At 40.9% G+C, this 20,191-nt stretch overlaps 1 protein-coding gene across 1 annotated transcript in view; it reads right to left on the reverse strand.

Annotated features, from left to right (window-relative positions):
- PPTC7 (PTC7 protein phosphatase homolog) overlaps positions 1 to 20,191 on the reverse strand; it is a 38,935-nt gene that overhangs the window by 7,503 nt on the left and 11,241 nt on the right. The window contains exons 2-3 of the mRNA XM_027853579.1: positions 8,527 to 8,706; positions 3,320 to 3,518 (exon numbers count right to left, since the gene is read on the reverse strand). Coding sequence (XP_027709380.1) covers positions 3,320 to 3,518; positions 8,527 to 8,706 — 379 coding nt within the window. The remainder of the gene's footprint in view (positions 1 to 3,319; positions 3,519 to 8,526; positions 8,707 to 20,191) is intronic.

The raw sequence follows: 20,191 nt of genomic DNA on the forward strand, positions 1-20,191 counted from the left end.
AGTTCTCCTTTTTTTTCCTCAAAGCAAAAAACATTGAATTAATCAGCCCAGCAAGGTAAATGACAAGGAGAATTCCCCTTCACATACAAGGGTGTTATGTGCTCTCTTAAGGGATCCTGAGTGTCTAGAGAACACATTAAAACCAAAGGAACTTGTGCTTTGAGGGCAATATCCTTGCTATAACATCTCTCCCCTCGATGGCTACTGTTTATTTAGATGATGGACTCTTTGAAGCAAGGATTTTGACTTGGAATATATTGTTAAAAACTTTTAAAAAGCCTTTTAAAGGTTTCAAGGGAGGAAAAAGTTGATTTTTTAAAAGCTGAGATAATCTTTTAGGCACCTGAAATAGAGACTTGAGACTGGAAAAAAAAAAGAGCCGGGGTGGGCGGGTGAAGGGAATGGGAAAAGGCCTCTGGAAGGTGGATCTGTAGGCCTTTTGGCAGGATAGGTCTCATGCTTTATGATCCAAAGTGGTCAAGATGTCAAAGCTGATCACCAGGGCCTGACCCCTTAAATTGCCTTTAGGGGGGAAAATCTACAGGTTGATGAGGCAACAAGGAACAGAAAAGAGACTGAGGTGGGAAGAGAATAAGGAGAACAGAGCTAAGCTGAGGAAGTAAAGACAAAATGGCTTTTGTCCAAGCCCAGCTTCTGCTAGACTTGCTTTTGTAAAGAAGCTCCCTGCTCCCATCTGCATGGTGCATGCACATTGACAACTTCTCCAGTTCACCTTTTCCTGACTTTCAGAGCAAAGAGCACTGGCTCAGACATCAGAGGACCTGGGAGCAAATCCTGCTTGTGATACTTACTACCTTTGTTGGTTGCAAAAGAAATAACCAACATTTATACAAAGCTTTGGGGTTCACAGGGTGTTTTACAAATATCCCAGTGACCCTCACAACAACCCTGGGAGGGAGGTGCTGTTATGATCCCCGATTTATAGATGGGGAAACTAAGAAAGAGAGGCTAAGTGACTTGCCCACGGTCCTGTGTGTGTCAGTGGCAGGATTTGAACTCAGGTCTTCTTGCTTCCAGGCCTGGCTCTCTGCCCATCCCACCACCACCTGGTGACCCCAACATCGAGCCAGTCACATAATCCCCTGGACCTCAGGGTTCCTATCTGTAAGACTGAGGGATGGAGGTGGGGGGACAAGTAGCTTTGTGGTCCCTTGAAGTTCTAGATCTCTAACCACAAGGTGCTTGCTACTAAAGGGAAGCTCTGGTATTAGGTGACATCCAAGTATTCATGATGACGAAGCTAGCCAGACCACAGATTTAAAGCCAAAGAAACCACACACAGGCAGAGGAGCAAGTTGCCCTGAGTGCCACAGGTGAAAAGAGGCAGAGCTGAGATCAGGAGCCAGCTTCCTGGACTTCACACCCAGCTCCTGACCCCTTTGTGATGAGAATCAAGGAGCAGGGCATGAAAGGTGTCCACCTGTGCACTGAGGCTAGAAACTAGAAGCTGACCAAGAGTCACAACAACTACAGTAACTAAAGGTGAAAATCTAATTTCAGCTGAAGTTGCATGTTGTGAATAAATCGGGATGTTACAAAAAGAATGGTGAGGGGTGGGGGGGGATTCAGCAGAATCAGAAACCACCCTGAAGATATGAAACAAGAGGAAAGGCCTGGCTCAAGATGTCTGCTTGGTCTTTTGGAACAAACGAGATCTCAGAGGTTCAGATCAATGACCAGGGGAGCACCCGAGGCCAGTTTCAGACTGAACTTTTGGTCGTGGTTTTTCCATGAGTGTCCTTTGCTGCTCAGCCTGTGAAAGACTTCCTTCCATTGGCCAGTTTTGTTCTCTTCTCCCAACACTCCCATCCACAGACTTGGGCTTCTGCCAGGTGCAGTTTCTGCCCATTCTGACTGAACACACTGTGCGCTGGGAACCTGCCCGCCCTGAAACATGAGCTGGGATCACATGCTGGCCAGCCTGCCCCGAGTGCCAAGGAAAGCAATGGCCACCGGCTTGAAGGCAGGCTGGCCACCCCCGCTCCAGCCTGATAGTGCCCAAATGACAGAGAGCAGCCGGATCCTGAAGTGGAAACAGGTGCCACAGACTAAATGAAAAATCAAAGCTGTTCCAATCACTGTTCCCCAGGGGCTGCTGGCCAACAGTGATGCCTGGCACTTGAGGCCCCCAGCTCATGTCCCCAGGCAGGTTAATCTGATCATGGGTCACTCCCTCCATAAACCAAATTTTACAAATAGCCTTATTATAATTTCTCCCACCCAAAAAAGATTACAGTAGCACGCTTATTTCATAATCTAGTTCAAGTCTCCATAAGAGTTCCCAGCAAGCTCTACTCACTGATAAAGCTGTACATGAGATCCACTTATTTAGATAAAAATGCTAGCAACAAGAATTGGTTCAATGCCTTAGCATTGGCATTGCAGCGAGCAATCATTAAAACTTCTCTCTCAGAAACATCTCTAATTTGACCTGGAATGACAACTATCTAATTTTTACATTCGTATTAGGAAAGAGCCATTTTAAGATCTGTCAACAAATCACAGGTAAACATTAGGTTCTTGGCCATTTAAAGTTTAACTTTGAAAAAGGTGGCAAAAAACACCTCAATAAGTGCAAAAAGCACAATCAGAAATACGTCCGTCCCGTCCCCCACAACGGTCCATTGGCTCTCTTCTCTGGTCAAGCCTGGTCGATGCTTTTGCCAGACTCTGCACTGTATGCTTGAATAGTAAAGCAAATTGAGGTTCCCACCTGGGCTATGGACCTGCTCTCAAGTCATGGATGTGAGCAACATAAAGCAATCAAATCTGACCCAGTCTGAGCTGTTTGTTGTCAGAATGAAAAACTGTATCTGGCGAACACAACCTTAAAGATAAAGTTCTCACACCACTGTCCACCGTTAACCACGTTACAGCAGAATCCAGCTCAGATGAAACAGAATGCCTTCTATCTTATCTCATTTGATCCTCATACCAGCTCCATAAGGCACGTGCTGTTCTTCCCATTTTACAGGAAACTGAGGCCAAGAGAGGTCAAGGGAGTTGCTTAGAGTCGCACAGTTTGTCAGTATCTGAAGCAGGGTGTGAATCTGGGTCTTTCTGACTGCCAGGCTAGCCCTGTGTCCACGTACAACGGGCACAATGGACAAGAAGGATGTATCTTTCTGTGAACTCCAGGGAGGAGAACCACCACCCTCAATTTATCTTCTCATCAATTCCTTACCTGGGAACTGAAAGAGACTACTGCCATCCTACTAAAGAGAAAAAACAGCGGCAGGGGCCCGAGACGCCACGTGAGGAAGAGCAAGGCCTGAGTGGCTGCGAGGGAGAGACTCACCTGTCACTGAGGACGACACCCTCTGCTTCAGGAGGAGCTATGGAAAGCTGAAATGGAGTGTTGAAGTAGTGCTGCTGTTCATCTGACCGGTGGACCACCTCCCCTCCTCGAACCACCAGAAACCCTGAATCCCCCAGGTTGGCCGTGTGCAGTCGGTGGCTTGTCCGGTCCAAAACCACTATGCAGGCAGTGCTGCTCCCTAGCAAGGAAGGAAACGGGTGTGAGGCCAAAGCCTCTTCTTATATTTGCTCTGGGTACGTATTTTAATCATATGGAATACACAAGCATTTTACTAGTTGGATTTCCTTTGCTATTATTTCATGCTTCCTATGTTCTGATCAGATGGGTATTAACAGTAAGCTGATTAATGTCAATATAGTGGAATGGGTACAGAATTTTAGAGAATATTTTCAGAAAATAGCAACAGAAGGTAATGGATTTTGATATATTTTTTTAAACCAAAAAGCTTAATCCCACCCACTCCTAAGTGCCCAGAAGACACATAAAATCTTCAAATTTTAATGCTGGAGATTGATGCGCCACAAATATCAGACTATGATGATTTCAGTTTCTTTGGTTGGATTCACAGAATTCAGAGCTAGAACGAAACTTACGGATCATCTAGTTTATTTTAGATATAATTTCTCCAGATAATATACGTTAAAAAAAAAGGGTCTGTTTTGAACCATGCTGTTTTAACACTGAAAGAAAACCAAATAAAAATAATGATCTGGTCTCAGTCTAAATATAATTTACATAGAAATAACCTTTCTGAGCTAGCTGCTAGCTGAGGTCAATTAAGATGTGCAAAAGGTCAGCATATTGTGAAGATGAGATACTAATTTTAATATTTAAATACCAGCATAAGGTCAGCTACATTATTATCTTGACATTTCTCTTGCATCGCTGGCACCTGAGCCTTCTGAAGGAGATGCAGTAACATTTAAGACAGGGCAGAGCTTAATCAACATTTTAAATTAGGGTTAAGAGGAACTCATTTCTATCTGCTGAGGTCATGAAGACATTTTCCCACACGGGGTGGTGAGGACCTGAGGTTGGTGACCACAAGCAAACACTTCACATGTAGCTTATGGAATGGAGAAGTACTCTTTCACTTCATAATTTTTCCATATATAAATAATTCATTTCTGTGGCACTTTTAATGTTCACAAAACACTTTTCATACATTATCTCACTTGATCTTCAAAATAAACTTGTTATGGGGGTACTCCTGGTGTTATTCCATTTACAGATCAGGAAACTGAGGCTCTGAGGTGACTTGCCCAGGATTACACAGTTTACATTAAGGGTCAGGATCTGAATCTAAGCCAGCATGATTTGAAGAACAGTATACATTCTATACCACTATTTTGCCTCCTAAAATACTGAGATTTTGACAATGGAAATTGGGCTGTGTATTTAAATAAGGATCATCGGAGGGCAGAGACTATTACATAGTAGGCACTTAATAGAGTTTCAATGAACTGGACATGTTAAAATGTTAAGAAAAGAATAACCCTAAATACACTTATTTATATAGGTACATTTACTTAACCTTTAATTCTAAAGTGAATACAAAGGTATCTGGAATAGGAAGCCCCAAGTTCAAATCCAGTTGGACTGTGTGACTAGCTGTGTGACCCTGGACAAGTCACTTAACCTCTGTTTGTCTCCATTTCCTCATCTGTAAAATGGGGATCATGATATACCCTCTACCTGCCAGATTTGTTATGAGGATTAAATGAGCTAACAATTAAAAAGTGCTTAGCAGAGCCTGGCACATAGCAGGTGCTAAATAAATGCTAACTATTATTATTGCTAAGCTGACATTCCAAAGAAGAGAATGTTTAATTGTAACTTACAGGGCTTTTTAATAACCCAGCAGATACTGACATCACAGTTCAGATTCTAAATTAGAGCCATCCAATAGTAGGACGGGCTGCCCTGGGTGGGTTCTCCCTCCCTGGAAGTCTTCAAGCAAATGTTTGGTGAATGAACACATGCCAGGGAAGTGGGAGAGGGCATTCTTGCGGGGGTAAGGAACTAGATGCTTTCCAAGGTTCCCTCCAACTCCAAAATTCCATGAATCGACCAACTAGCTTTCCTTTCAAAGTAGGTCCATCTGTTCGTGAGATGCAGAACTCCCCAAAGGCCTCCTGAAGGAGAGGGTGTTAGAGATCTTTTGAAGACAACAAGTGAAGGAGGGTTTGTGAGCAAGACGAATCTCTAGTCATGTTATTCGCTGGCAAAACTAGGACACCATCATCTACGCCTGTGGTCACAGGCAGCTGATGGAATCATTTAAATGTCTGTCATTCTTAACTACCCAAAGCCTCAGACAACAAATTAAGGCCTCACCCTACAAAATGAAATCGGGCTTGGAGTGGACATACCTTTCTCCAGCCCAAATTATTCCTGGAGGCACATGGGGCTCAGTCAACAGAGGGAACCATTTCTTGACAACCAAAAGCTAGAGATTTCCCACCAAGTCAATCTTCGGACTCCGAAGAGAAACAAGTCAGCGCTATAGTTGAGGGAGCAAGCTGGCAAATGAAGAGCAAAGGGTGACGGAGGGTAAGAAGACCACTACGGAGTGTTCTCGGGCAGCGCACGCACTCAGCCAGCTCCCAGAAAGATCCCTCCTACTCCCGAAGATGGAAGTATTTGTACTGTCATTTAGCCCCCAGTTTTGTAAACAACTGTTAAGTGTTTGGGGCAGCAAACAGAAAGAGGGATAACCTTATTAGGACTGACCTTTCAAATTCTTAGGATATGTTGACTTCAGAAGATCTGCATTCTCCTCATTGGGTTTCTGAGGTAAGATGGGTCATATGTCTATGAAACCACCCTGGGCCATAGTAGCTAAAACATCTCAAAAAAAAAACAAAACTGGTGAGTTCTTAGCCTTTCCCTGGAAGCTGACGTGCTCCATAGTTGTTGTTGTTGTTGTTGTTTTTAGCAATACAGATGGGGGGGGGGCCCCCTGCAATAAACATTTATATAGCGCCTACTATGTGCCAGGCACTGTGCTAAGTGTTTTACAAGTATTATCTCATTTGATCTTCCCAATAACCCTGGGAGGGAGGTACCATTATTATCCCCCTTTTACAGAGAGCAAACAGAGGGTAAGTGGCTTGCCCAGGCAGCGAGGTAGCAAAGTGGAGAGTGCTGGGCCTGGAGTCAGCAAGTTCAAATCTGGCCTCAGATACTTAATAGCTTTGTGACCCCGGGCAAGTCATTTAACCCTGTTTGCCTCAGTTTCCTCATCTGTAAAATGATCTGGAGAAGGAAATGGCAAACTATTCTGGTATCTTTACCAAGAAAACCCCAAATGGGGTCATAAAGAGTCAGACACGACTGAAATGACCTGAACAACAAGACCTTCCCAGGTCACATAGCTAGCGAATGTCTGAGGCTGGATTTGAACTTGGGTCTTCCTAACTCTGAACCATCAGCTGCTTCTGTACAATGAAATACCAAACCTCTGAGCCACCACAATTGATGACCATTTTGGGCGGAAGCCATGGTCAGTCGAGATCTGCAGGCATCCTCTGCTAAATGATCTGGAATCTGAGTTACAGAGAGTTCAGGCACATTTGAATTCAGGTGAGAGTGGGGAGTGTGTCAGCAAAGCAAAGTATCCTTTTTTAAATGTACTTTAGAAGAAAAGTGTCCTATTTTAATGTTTTTTTTATGCTTAAAGTTCTTCAAGATTCAGGAAAAATGTGAAAACCCTTGCGAAGCTCAAACCCCAAATCAGTTCTTTTTTTTTTATATAGCCTTGTGTGTGCTCCACAAGAGCCAAGGGGCAGCAGAGAAAAGCAGGTCGGTTAATTAATGTAGAGACAAGAAGCTCAGAATGGCACCATGGGGCATCCCTTCCTACTCTTGAAATTTCGGGAGAATTATTTTCCAGTTTGGAATATCTTCCATTAGCAACACATACATATACATGTATATGTACATGAACACGTATATGTATATGTATATATGACTAAGGAAACTAGGTTTTTAAAAAATATTTTTAGGGGCAGCTAGTTGGCACAGTGGATAGAGCACTGGCCCTGAAGTCAGGAGGACCTGAGTTCAAATCCGGCCTCAGACCAAACACTTGCCCTGTTATTAGCTGTGTGACCTTGGGCACATCACTTAACCCCGACTGCCTCACTAAAATAAAATAAAAAATATTTTTATTCAAAGTTTTTCTATCATCTTCATTTCTGATTATGACCCTCCCCCCCTTACCCAGAAATTAACCCTTCTATGGCAAAATAACTTTTTAGCAATTAATAATAATAGATATACTTTCATGTGTTAAATTCATATTATTTATTTAATAAGTTCAATGTCATAATTTTAAGTAGTGATTCTCCAACCATCATATCAAGATAAAAATTAGTTACTGAAAGCACTAGGAAACAGAGGTTCAATCCCTGCCCTCAAAGACTTTAACATTCTCCTGGAGAACACAAGTATACAAATAAGTAAATCAAAGGGAATTTGAGGAGAGCAAATGCTTTTTGAAGTTTTTTTTAATAAACAGGGGATCTACCAGTCATGCTAGTTACTGAACAATCAAATGGTTTTTTAGCCACTTGAATGGGACTTTTAAAAGTTCATGCAGAAACAGGATAGTATTCACCAAGAATAAATATTGTGAAGAAGTAGAGTGGAGGAAGAGAGGAGAGAAAAAGAGGGAAGTGAGAGAGAGAGACAGAGAAACAGAGAGAGAGAGAATCAGAACAGCGGACTTAGAGATGAAGTAAGGAATCTGTGATTCCAAACCTATGTCAGACACTCACCAGCTGAGGGATCCTAATCAAGTCACAACCTCTCAAAAGTTCAGTTTCCTCATCAGTAAAATGAGGCATAATAATACTTGCTCTAACTTCCTCTTAGGGCTGTGAAGAGAGGCCACCAGAAAGCCCTCCAGGATGAGTTGCAATCACAGCACTCTGTGGGAGGAGATGCTTTTCCTGACCTTTTCCCTGCCCACCACTGTTTTTCAGCAGTAAGTAAGGAGGTGTCAGGCAGTCCCAGGGCAGAGCAGGGCCTAGGTGATCTCTTTCATTACTCTGAGCTGTGTCTATCAAGCCTGCTCAATGCAAAGAGAAGAGAAGCCAGGCAGGTAAGGGGGTGTTTTTGTTGTTTAAGTCACGTGTTATAACAGAAAAAATGGAAAGTGCATAAGAGTTTTGTCTCCTTACCGAGCAAAGGTATTTTATTTTGTAGTAGCTCACAGTAACTTGTGGTGAGAATTCCAACAGGATTACTTGGGATGAACCGTCCTTCTTTTACTAAGCGTTCACACGTTCGCATTAAAGTCCCTGAGAACTGAGACGGATCAACTCCATAGTCCCTCCAGCCTCCTACACCATCTGCTACCCCTAAAAGAGAAAAAAAAAGATGAAAAGAGATGAGTAACTCACATTTATATAGCACTTTAAAGCTTGCCGCTCACTTTTTGTACCACAATCGAGTAAAATAGGTACTGCCAAAAATTACTCCTATTCCACAGATGGGGAAACCGAGACCCAAAGGAGGGACACTGGTTCAAAGATACATAACTAGTAATGTTAGAGCCAGAACTGCATCTCTCCTGACTCCAAGTTCAGTCAACTTCAAGAAATGATTATTACAAAATTGAAAGTCTACTTTAAAATATTACAAGTAAAGCTGTAGCAAAATAAAGATGCATACCAGTAACACAGCATGTTCCTAAATTAATTTCCCCTGATATACAGATGTGTTCCTAGCAAGTAAAGGAACCTGTATGGAACTGTTTTCCCACTCTGATGATAAAATTGTTAAGAAGAACCAGTCAGATATGGGAAATATAGTTAGTTAATAAACATTTATTAAGTGTCTTACTATGTGCCAGGCACTGTGCTAAGAAAGGTAAAACGCAGTCCCGGCTCTCAAGGTGCTCACAGTCTAGTGGGAAAGGGCCAGGAATACGAAGAAAAGTCAAAGATGGCTCTTGCCCTCAAGCTCACGGTCTGATGGGAAAAACAGGCAAATAACTATGTCCAAACAAGCTACATAAAAGATAAATTGAAATAATCCTTAGAGAAAGGGCAGTAGAATCACAGAGGAACATCTAGGTGGATTGGTAGGGCCAAGGAAGTGGCATATGGCCAACATATAGCATATAGTTCTGTGGGAGCCTTCTCCTAGCACAGCAGGAGAAGCCAATCTCAATCTCACTGTATGCATGGCAAATTGATATGCAGGATTTCACTCTTCTGGAATCCCAAGTTTTGAAATTCTATAGCATCTGAGCATCCCTCTGTCTGACCCTAATCTCTTTTCTGAACTATAGGGCCCCATTACCAATTATCTCAATAGTTATCTGCCCTTGGATATCTGCCATCAGCATTTCATCCTCAACTTGTCCAAAACAGAATTCGTTACGTTCCCTACGTAACCTCCTATTTCTAGCAAGAGCAATGCCATTCTCCTGGTGCTCCTCAGCTTCTAAATGGCGAAAGGCACCCTTGATGCCTATCCCTCTCATTCCCTCCACCCCATCTAGGCAGTGGACAAGTCTTGCTATGAGGCAGAAATGACATACTGCCCTTTTCATTACTTCTCATCTCTCCATTTACACAGCCTCTACCCAAGCTCAGGCCGTCATCATCTTTCACCTGGATCACTGCAACAGCCTCTACACTGGTCTCCTTGCTTCATCCTTGGCTCTCTCCAATCCATTCTTTACAGAGCTGCTCAAACAGCCTCCGAAGGGTACAAAATCTGGCCATGCCACTACTTCGTCAAAAACCTTTCAGGGGCTCTCTAATGGCCTGTCATGGTTTGGCTCCAACATCTCTTTCCAGCCTTATTTCACATTACTTCATTTTATGGTATGTCCCAACCCAACGAAACTCATCAATTCCATTTCCTGTGTCCATGTATTTGTAAAAATTGCCCAATTTTCTCAATCCTCCTTCCCCTTGACCCCTCTATGGCTTTTGACACTATTGTTCGAACTATCTTCTTGATTTTCTTCTTTAGGTTTTTGGAACACCCCTTCCTCCGGGTTTTCCTCCTACCTGACAATCCCTTCTCAGTCTCCTTTGCCAAATCCTCATCGAGATCACGCCTTATGGCTGTAAGTGTCCTGCAAGGGTCTGTCCTGGGCCCTCTTCACTTCTCCAGCTATACTCTTTTACTTGGTGATCTCATCAGCTCCCATGGATTCATTTATTATCTCTATGCTGATCATTCTCAAGTTTATTTATTCGTCCTTTACTTCTGCTGTTTCTCCAACTACATATAAGACACCTCAAACTGGATGACCTATTGACCAAGATGTCCTTTCAAGCTCAACATGTCCAAAACTGAGCTTATCTTTCCTCTCAAATCCTAGTCTTTTTCAAGCCTACCTATATCAGGGCACCACTCTCCTCCCAGTCCTTCAGTCTTGCAAACTAACTGTCATCCTCAACTCCTCACTATCACCGCCCTCTCTCCCCCCTCTCCCTGCCCCCCAATGTAGCCAGTCTTTTGCCAAGGCTTGTCAATTTTGCCTCAGTGCCATTTTCAAACTCCTCCTTCTAAGGATACTGCTGCCAGCCCCATGCAGGCCCTTATCTCTTCATGCCCAGATTATTGCAATAGTCTACTACTAAGCCTGCCTGCCTTGAGTCTCTCATCCATTCCACTCTCCATTTAGCCACTCAAGTGATTTTCCTAAAGGGCAGGTCTGACTGTGTCATTCAACACCCCTCTCCTCCCATAACCTCCAGTGGCTCCCTATCACCTCCAGGATCAAATATAAAATCCTCTGTTTGGCATTTAAAGTCCTTCTTAACCTGGCCCCACATTTCCAGTCTTCTTATATCTTACACCCACCCCGCCCCAGATACTCTTCTACTCAGTGACACCGGCCCCCTTGCTGCTCCTCCAACAAGATATGGCTGCAGGCATTTTCTCAGGCTGTCCTCTATGCCTGGAATGCTCTTCCCTCCTCATCTCAGCCTCCTGGCTTCCTTCAAGCCCCAGCTAAAATTCCACTTCCTACAGGAAGCCTTTCCCAATTCCTCTTCATTCTAATGCCTCGTTTCCTATTTATCTGGCATTGAGCTTGTTTGTACATAGTTGTCTGCATGTTGTCTGCCCCGTTAGCCTGTGGGTTCCTCAAGAACAGAAGCCATCTCTTGTTTTTCTTTGTGTTCCTGGTCCTTACCACAGTGCCTGCCACATAGCAGTTTAATACATCTTTACTGATGGGCAGTCTTCCTGCTTGGCATATAATCCCTCTTTCTCTTCCTCTCTCAGAATCCTTATTCGCCTTCAAGACGGCCATAATCTAGGCCTTCCATAATTCCCTCAGGTGTTAATGTTCTTTTGCCTCACATTACCTTCCAATTTTAGATTAGTGGACCTGTATATTCCCTAGTAGAATGTAAGCCCCATCTCCTCTCACTTCTTTGCAGTCAGTGGTGAGAGAAGAATGAATATGGAACAATACACACGTCAGACTTTTTTTTTTTTTTGGTATGTTAGAGAATTTTACTGAAATGGGATTTTTTCCTCTTCTTTTTACATTTTGTTATAAGTGACAGGAAGGGGAGAAGGATGGAAATAAAAAACAAAAGATATCAATAGAAATTTATTTTTTTTTTAAATGTAAGGCCCTCAGAGAAAAGGCCTGTTTCTTTTTGTCTTCAAACATCCTGTGACCTTTAGGTCTTTATCACAGAGATTCGGAGTGGCAAAGCCCTTCAGAGGTTGTCTAGTCCAACTGACAACTGAACAGCAGCCTCTTGGTAGCCCATTTCATTTCTGGACACCTAATTGTTAGTAAGTTTGTCCTATAACAAGCCAAATTTGCCTCTTCTCAACTTTCACACTGTGCTCCTCATTCAACTCTTTAGGGCTAAGCAGAACATGTATGATCACCCTTCCACTACTGGTAGACAGCTATCCCAGTGAAGGGTTCTCTTCTGCAGGCTAAACATCTGCTAACTAGCCTAGTTTGTAGACTCCCTTCTCTGAAAATTGGGACATCTGCCTTTCTCCAATTCTCCTACTGTCCGTCGTCTCCCAAAGATCCTCGACAGTGGGCTCAAACACACTTGCCCCTTCAGTACCTTTGGATGTAGATCATCTGAAACAGGGGACTTGAAGTCATCTGTGGTGGGAGGGGCTCTGGCTTTCTTACTAGCTGCTTACTAGCTTGGGTGGCCCTTTTTATGGAGCTCTGGTCAATCCAAGAACAATTCTCATTGGCAAGAAGAAAAATTGAAGAGCTTGGCTTTTTTAGGCTCCTTATAAGCATCGTGTCTGCTCCAACTTGCAGCCCTGGCCCTTCTTATAATCCTCCTTTTCACCCATGTGACTTTAAGAAAAATTATTTTATTATCCTCGCAAACCTCAATTAATTCTGAGATTTATCATTCTTCATTCTATCCTTCCAGGACAACACCACACTCTCATGTTCATCCTATTACCTGCCCTTATTTCCATTTTCTTACAGTTTTTTGAAATTAAATGGGAGTTTCCTATGCATCCACATTAGTTTACATTGGTCTCTTTATATGACAGCCTTCTTTTTTTTCCACTGGGATTATTTCTCTTTATGTCTTTAGGATTTTAGTCTTATCAGATTTCCATCCCTTCTGGGATGACTTTCCTTACATAATTTTAGTCCATGGGATCCAACCTTTCCTTTTTCTGAACCCTTCAAAATCTGCTTTCCAAAATCGAGGGTAAGTCTCTTCTTTTCTCTCTCTGTCTCTAGTGCTCGCAAAAGAGAGAGCGAGAGAGACTGCACAAGCTCTCAAATTTTCCACTCCAAAAATCAAACAGGTGTTTAATAAATGTCTATTGAACTGTACTGAAACAATCCAGATATTCTGGTGGCATTATATTAATATAAGGACGTGGTGAACTGTACTAACTGCCACCTTTTCAAGCAGTGATGTTAATTTTGTGAATTCTTGTTGAGGTTCTCCTGTTTTGCTATAGTGAAGATACTTGTTTCCACCATAAGAGATCTAATCTGAATGCAGCAATTTGTGGTAAAACAGAGTCCAAGTACAGGCCTTGGGAATGCCATCTGAGTCACCGTTCTCAAATTGTTCAAGGAAAAATTTTCTTTCTAATTAAAGAGACACAATTAATTTTGCTGTTAAATGCAAATTGCTTTCATCTCCAAATGTCCTTCACATATAAAACATGTGAAACTGATATAAGATTTACAGTTGACCTTGGCATGAACTATGTAATCTGACAGCAGGTTACAATCCTGACCTGATAAATTTAGCACATCAACATTAATCAGATTTCTCCCAGAATAGTGCACAACCTTTCAGACACCTGTTTGCTTCTCTCTCTTTCTCTCTCCCTCTCTCAAGTTCTCTGTATGACGGAAAGGCTCCATTAGCTGAATCTCTTTAAGGAAAAGAGGGTCAAAGTATATACAACCTAGACTAACAAGTGAAAAAAAAATCTTGAAATTCCACACACTTTTTATTTCCTTGTGAAGGACAAGTTACACAATGTAAAGTCTTTTGTTGAGAATTAGAATGTGGATAAAACTAGATGAACAGTATAAAATATATATTTGAATTATGATGCTATATTTTATTTTTATTAGCCATGATTGTTTCTTTGAGGAAATTGAAAGTATCCTGTATCAAAAACTCAAAGCTTCAGAGAAAACTAGGACAGCTAAATTGGGATTTATTTAGAACAGAATGGAAATGCCATTCAGAATACATTTCATTGTTGGGGGTGGGGGGAGGTTAAACACTCCTGGCAAAGCATATAACCAACAGGAAAAGATCTAGGTCTCCCAAAGAGAGTACAAAAAATTAATTTCCATAAATTAGGGCTAAACTTCTCTCATCCCCTACCCAAAAACATTAGAACCTACACAACGTCTACCACAAAACATGAGTTGGCAGTCAGGCCCCTTCCTACCATGTTCAGGTATTTAGAATGAGATGTAGGACCACTATTTTAATGAATGCATTATGCTGAGACATTGGAGGGAAGGCCTCTGCCATGCTGACTGGACCTCATGAGCTCCCGAGCTGGCTTTAAGATGAGCATAGAATTGGCTGGCATGGAAGGTTTATGACCTGAAAACTCCCACATCAGAAGATGGATGACCTATCAGCTGACACTGTGAAAAGAGAACACAAGTTTCTTGAGGGCAGAACTGGTGCAAATGTTTCCTATTTGTCTTTGCATCTACAATACATAGCACCGTGCCTGGTACACAGCACTTAATAAAAGCTTAGTCACTGGGAATGATCTCTATTACTTTTACAGAAATATAAGTATAAATCTTATTTATTGGGGGGACCAAATCTTATTATGGGGGGGACCAAGGTCCCCCAATGGATCTCTCTGTCTGCATATCCATTAGCAGTCTTATAACAATCATTGTATATTTGTGTGCTTGTCTTATCCCAGGCCTACTGTGACAGCCTAAGTAGACTTCTAACTTCCAACCTACTCTGCCCTTTCCAAATTCACTCTTCACATAGCAGCCAAGATAATTTTACTTTTAAAGCTCTATCTGACCATGCCACCTGAGAAACCAATATGGAAGCTTCTTCTGGCTGCCAGGATAAAATACTAACACTTCAGGTCGACATTTAAAGCCTTTCAAAAGAAATATACCTACTAATGCATTGTTGGTGGAGTTGTGAACTAATCCAACCATTTTGGGGAGCAAATAGTAACTATGCCCAAAGGGCTATAAAACTGTGCATACCCTTTGACCCAGCAATACCACTGCTAGATCTATATCCCAAAGAGATCATACAAATGGGAAAAAGGACCCACATGTACAAAAATATTTATAGCAGCTCTTTCTGTGGTGGCCAAGAATTGGAAATTGAGAGGATGTGCATCAACTGGGGAGTGGCTGAACAAGCTGTGGTATATAAATGTAATAGAATACTATTGTGCTATAAGAAATGATGAGCAGGCAGATTTCAGAAAAACCTGGAAGGACTTCTATGAACTGATGCTGAATGAAATAAGCAGAACCAGGGAAACACTGTACTCAGTGACAGCCACATTGTGTGATGACTAACTTTCATAGACTTGGCTCTTCTCGACAACTCAAGGATCTAAGACAACTTCAAAAGATTCATGATGGAAAATGCTATCCACATCCAGAGAAAGAACTATGGAGTCTGAATGCTGATCAAAGCATACTATTTGCTATCTTTTTGTTGTTGTTGTTTTGTTTCTTTTTTCTCATGGTTCCTCCTTTTAGTTCTAATTCTTCTTTACAACATGACTAATGTGAAAATATGTTTAATGTGAATGTATATGTAGACCTTATTATCAGATTGAATGCTGTCTTGGGGAGGGGAGGGGGAGAAAATTTTAAACTCAAAAACTTATGGAAATGAATGTTGAAAACTAAAAATAAATAAATTTAAAAACAAAAATCAGAAATATAGTTCCTGCCTACCTCTCCAGGGTTACAGCTGGCCTATTTGCTTCACTATTTACATGTTATATTCCCCACCTCACCCCCAATATATGCTGTTTCCTATTTTGTCTTTGTATTCTTACGGCCTAGCACAATGCTTTGCACTTAATTCTTGGAATGAAATGGACTAGATTGTAGATTTTTTTGAGGGACAATGACCGGCTTATTGTTTTCATCTCCTCCTCCATGAACTGAAGGCCAATGTGAAAGTGTCAACTTCACGAGATTTAGAGCCAGAAGACATGGGGCTGAATTCTACCTTTACCCGATCTTGGATAAGTCACAACCTCAAGGCATCAGTTTCCTCATCTGTAAGGTCAGCTGCTTGGACTATACAACCTCTACGTCCCCCTCTGGAGCACAGAAGAGAACCAAGCACCATCATCCTCAGTCCAATGTTTGTTTGTTGAAAGAGGTCTGGCATTCATTCCAAATGGGAAGGGATGCCCCATTGGGGAGCAGACAACAGGGGAATTCGTTTGCAAGGGCTTCAGCAGTACCAGCACAGAGGAAACATTACGTTCAGGCACCTAAAGTCATTTAGGGAACTAAGTGCACACATGGCAATGAAACCTGGAAAAAGGTGGGATCCCATTCACTGCAGCTTCCATTCTGAGCTTAGATATTCACCAGGCTTCTTTAACAAAAATACAATACAGTGAAAAATAAACCAATACTTGTTTTGTTCTTCTAAAGTCTATCTTTTTTGCATATTAAAAAAAATCACAGCTTTGGTTAAAAGTATAACCTCAAGTTGGCCAGGCTGCCATAAGTTTGCTAGCACCCACAGTCCCATAAAGGACTATCTTTATCATAGAGATGAAAGCTTTCTGCCAACTCACTGATTGGTGAAGTTTATCCCATTCATGGAATTCATGCATCAAATTATAATCTTAGACATGAAATCCTTAACCTGAAGCATTCATAACATGTTACAATGGTGGTAGAAACTCTTTCATCTTTCTCCTTTCACAATGATTTTTTTTTTTAATTTTTATTTTCAGTTCCAAAATCTCTCCCTCTATCCAGCCCTGCTCCACATTGAGAAGGCAAATAACACAATACCCATTATACATGTAAAGTCATGCAAAACATATTTTCACATTAGCCATGTTGGGGAAAAAAAAGCAAGAAAAATAAAGAAGGTGAAAAAAATTGCTTCAATTTTCTCTCTGGAGGTAGATAGAATTTTTCATCATGAGTCCTTTGGAATTGCCATAGATTATTATATTGATCAGAGTGCCTAAGTTTTTCACAGTTGATTGCTATTACAATATTGCTGTTACTTGTATACAATGTTCTGGTTCTGCTCACTTCACTTCGCATCAGTTCACATAAGTATTCCCAAGTTTTTCTAAAACCATCCCCCTCATCATTTCTTACAGCACAATAGTATTCCACCACAATCATAGACCACAACTTTTTTAGCCATTCTCCAACTGATGGGCTTGATGGGCATCCCTCAGTTTCCAATTCTTTGCCATCACAAAAAGAGCTGCTACAAATATTTTTGTGCATAAAGGTCCTTTTCTTTGAGCTATTTGGGATACAGACCTAGTAGTGGTATTTCTGGGTCAAAGGGTATGCAGTTTTACAGCCCTTTGGATATAGTTCCAAATTGTTCTCCAGAATGGTTGGATCAGTTCACAACTCCACCAAGTTAGTACTCTTATTTTCCCACATCTCCTCCAGCATTTTGTCATTTTCCTATTCTGTCACATTAGCCAATCTAATAGGTGTGGAGTGGTACCTCAGAATTGTTTTAATTTGCATTTTTCTAATCAATAGTGATTTAGAGCATTTTTTTCATATGACTATTGATAGCTTTGATTTCTTCTTCTGAAAATGATCTGTCCATATTCTTCAGTCAACTGGAGAATGGCTCTTACTTTTATAAATTTGTCTTAGTTTCCTATATATTTGAGAAATGAGACCTTTATCAGAGAAACTGGCTGTAAAAAATCTCCCCCTGTCCCAGTTTTCTGCTTTCCTTCTAATTCTGCTTGTATTTTCACATTCATTTCTGACCCAGAATTTTAATATCATAATAAAAACACTGTTTAGTCAACATCTTTGATATTACTAAGGGTACAGCACTAGCAGCCTAAAAGTTGTTTATAGTAAAAACAAATTCTCTCCAGGAATGGTACATAACTTCTCATGCTCAAGTTTTCCATAAACACGTCAGTTTAAGGAAACAGAGCCCAATAATCTTAAGCCTCTACTAATAACTTCAGATCATATATCTTTAGCTGAAGGATTTTCATTAATACCCCCAAATCTAATCATTATTACACTGAAACAATAATCCCACACTTGAAATAACAGTAAACTGACGCTAAGGCAAGAGAGGAATATTCCATTCTTTTTTAAAGGCAATTGGGGTTAAGTGACTTGCCCAGGGTCACACAGCTAGTTAGTGACAAGTATTTGGTCTGAGGCCGCATTTGAACTCAGGTCCACCTGATTTCAGGGCTGGTGCTCTATCCACTGTGCCACCTAGCTGCCCCTGGAATATTCCATTTTTATACAATATTATTTCAAATGGGTTATTAGCTTTATGTGATCAAAGTACCTAGCACAGGTGACTGGGGCTTGTCAGATATATATTTATTCTGAATCCCTTTTATAACCTGGCTCACAACACTGCACTCTGGGTCCAGTGTTTGTGGAAAATATGGCAACTCAAAAAGACAAGTTCAGGGGACTCCTTAACATATTTTACAGTACTGTTCAAAGAGAATAGAATTTCTCCTCACAATCAGTTTTTAAGCCAAAGGACAAATTTCCACTTCCAGAATACATTTATGAATATATTTAAATGGGAAGGCTTTGAGCCAAACAAATTCCATAAAATTGGTATTCTTAATTCTAGAATTACTAGACTTAAAAAAAAAAAAACACCCTACTTCCTCCAGCTGTTAATAGCTAATGAAACCCTAATTTTCTTTTAAAGCTTCTAGGTAAACTGTATCATAATTACTTCTAGAATAAAAAAGGCTCATTGAGTCATAAATAATTAAAAAATAAAACTTGATTATATGTTAAAAATGAGGACTTTCAATTATACATACAAGCCCATCTATATACTACTGAAAACCAAAGGTGTATCTCTAACTTCAGCCAAATAGAAGGCCTTATGAACTAGCAACAGCTTCAACTTCCCATCATACTGTCCCCAAATTCTTAAGGAAGGACACCACATAGTACTGACTTTTAAAATCCAATTCATCTTCATATTAACATGAGAAAAGAATTAACGAAGCAAACACATTTTCTAAGAGAAAATAACTTCTGATGAACAAAGGTTATTAAATGCCAGTTTATTGGCTCTTTTAAGAAAACCTTTAATATTTTCTGGTTTTAATATACACTTAAAATAAAACCTGAGAGTTTCAGTCATCATTAATCAAATGATACATGTTTATCCTTTACCATCTTCAATGACCTTAAAGAATTTTACAGTTTTATAGAGAGCTGACTTTCCCATTGGTGAAATGTGTCTCTTCATCTATTAGAAAGAGTTTTGGTATAAAACCAAAATTTAGAGGAAAACTTTGGGTAAGCCAGAACAATTAGCAGGGTAAGGCTTTGGCTACTTCATAATGCCAAAAAGTACCAAGAGACTTAAGTACTACAAGGAGGAAGGATTTTACATCATTTTACATATTGGACTGAACTGACACAGCAAGTGTTTCCCTGGCAAGTGACTTTAGGCAATACTCTCAGATCCCCGGAATTCCCTTTAAAGACTTTTAATATTTACATAGGCCACAGCTATTTGTCTAGTAGAGATCATAACATAAGATATTAGAGTCACAGGATAACGGAGATCAGAACTCAATCTCTCTAAGTGCTAAAAATACACTAATATTCCTTTAGGTATAGATAATAAGATTAAAATGAGAGAAAGGATAGGAAATGCCATCCCCACAAGTAATTACACAAAAGAGAATGAAAGATAAAAAGTAGTGCTTCAGCTAATAGTCCGGTTTTCCTTCAGTGAAATACATAGATTATGATCTTGCCTCTTTAAAAGACAAGTGAAGTAGTTATTCCCTGGGCAAAAACTTTCCCCACAGCGAGGGCCTACAGGTAACCTACTCTGGGTATTAATCACAAGCAAGCAAGCCATTGGGAAGTCTCTAAGCAGGGCACAGATGAGGAGTCAAAGCAGAGAACTTGTGAGACTGTCTAGAAAAGCTGCCCGAAGAAAAGGACTTTTTCTTGATTTGCCTTTGAATCCGCAGGACCTAAAAGTGCCTCCCCCACAGAGGCCCTTGATAAAGGTTTGCTGTATTGAACTGACTCAATGGAGGTGAGGTCCAAGCCACTGAGAAAGTTTTCTGGCTAAAGCCAGAAAATTGTGATTCTACTAAAGAAATAATTTGTCTAAGGGTCAAAAGCAA

The sequence above is a fragment of the Vombatus ursinus genome, unplaced genomic scaffold (assembly GCF_900497805.2).
Source record: "Vombatus ursinus unplaced genomic scaffold, bare-nosed wombat genome assembly UNPS02009994.1, whole genome shotgun sequence".
NCBI classification, from domain to species: domain Eukaryota; kingdom Metazoa; phylum Chordata; class Mammalia; order Diprotodontia; family Vombatidae; genus Vombatus; species Vombatus ursinus.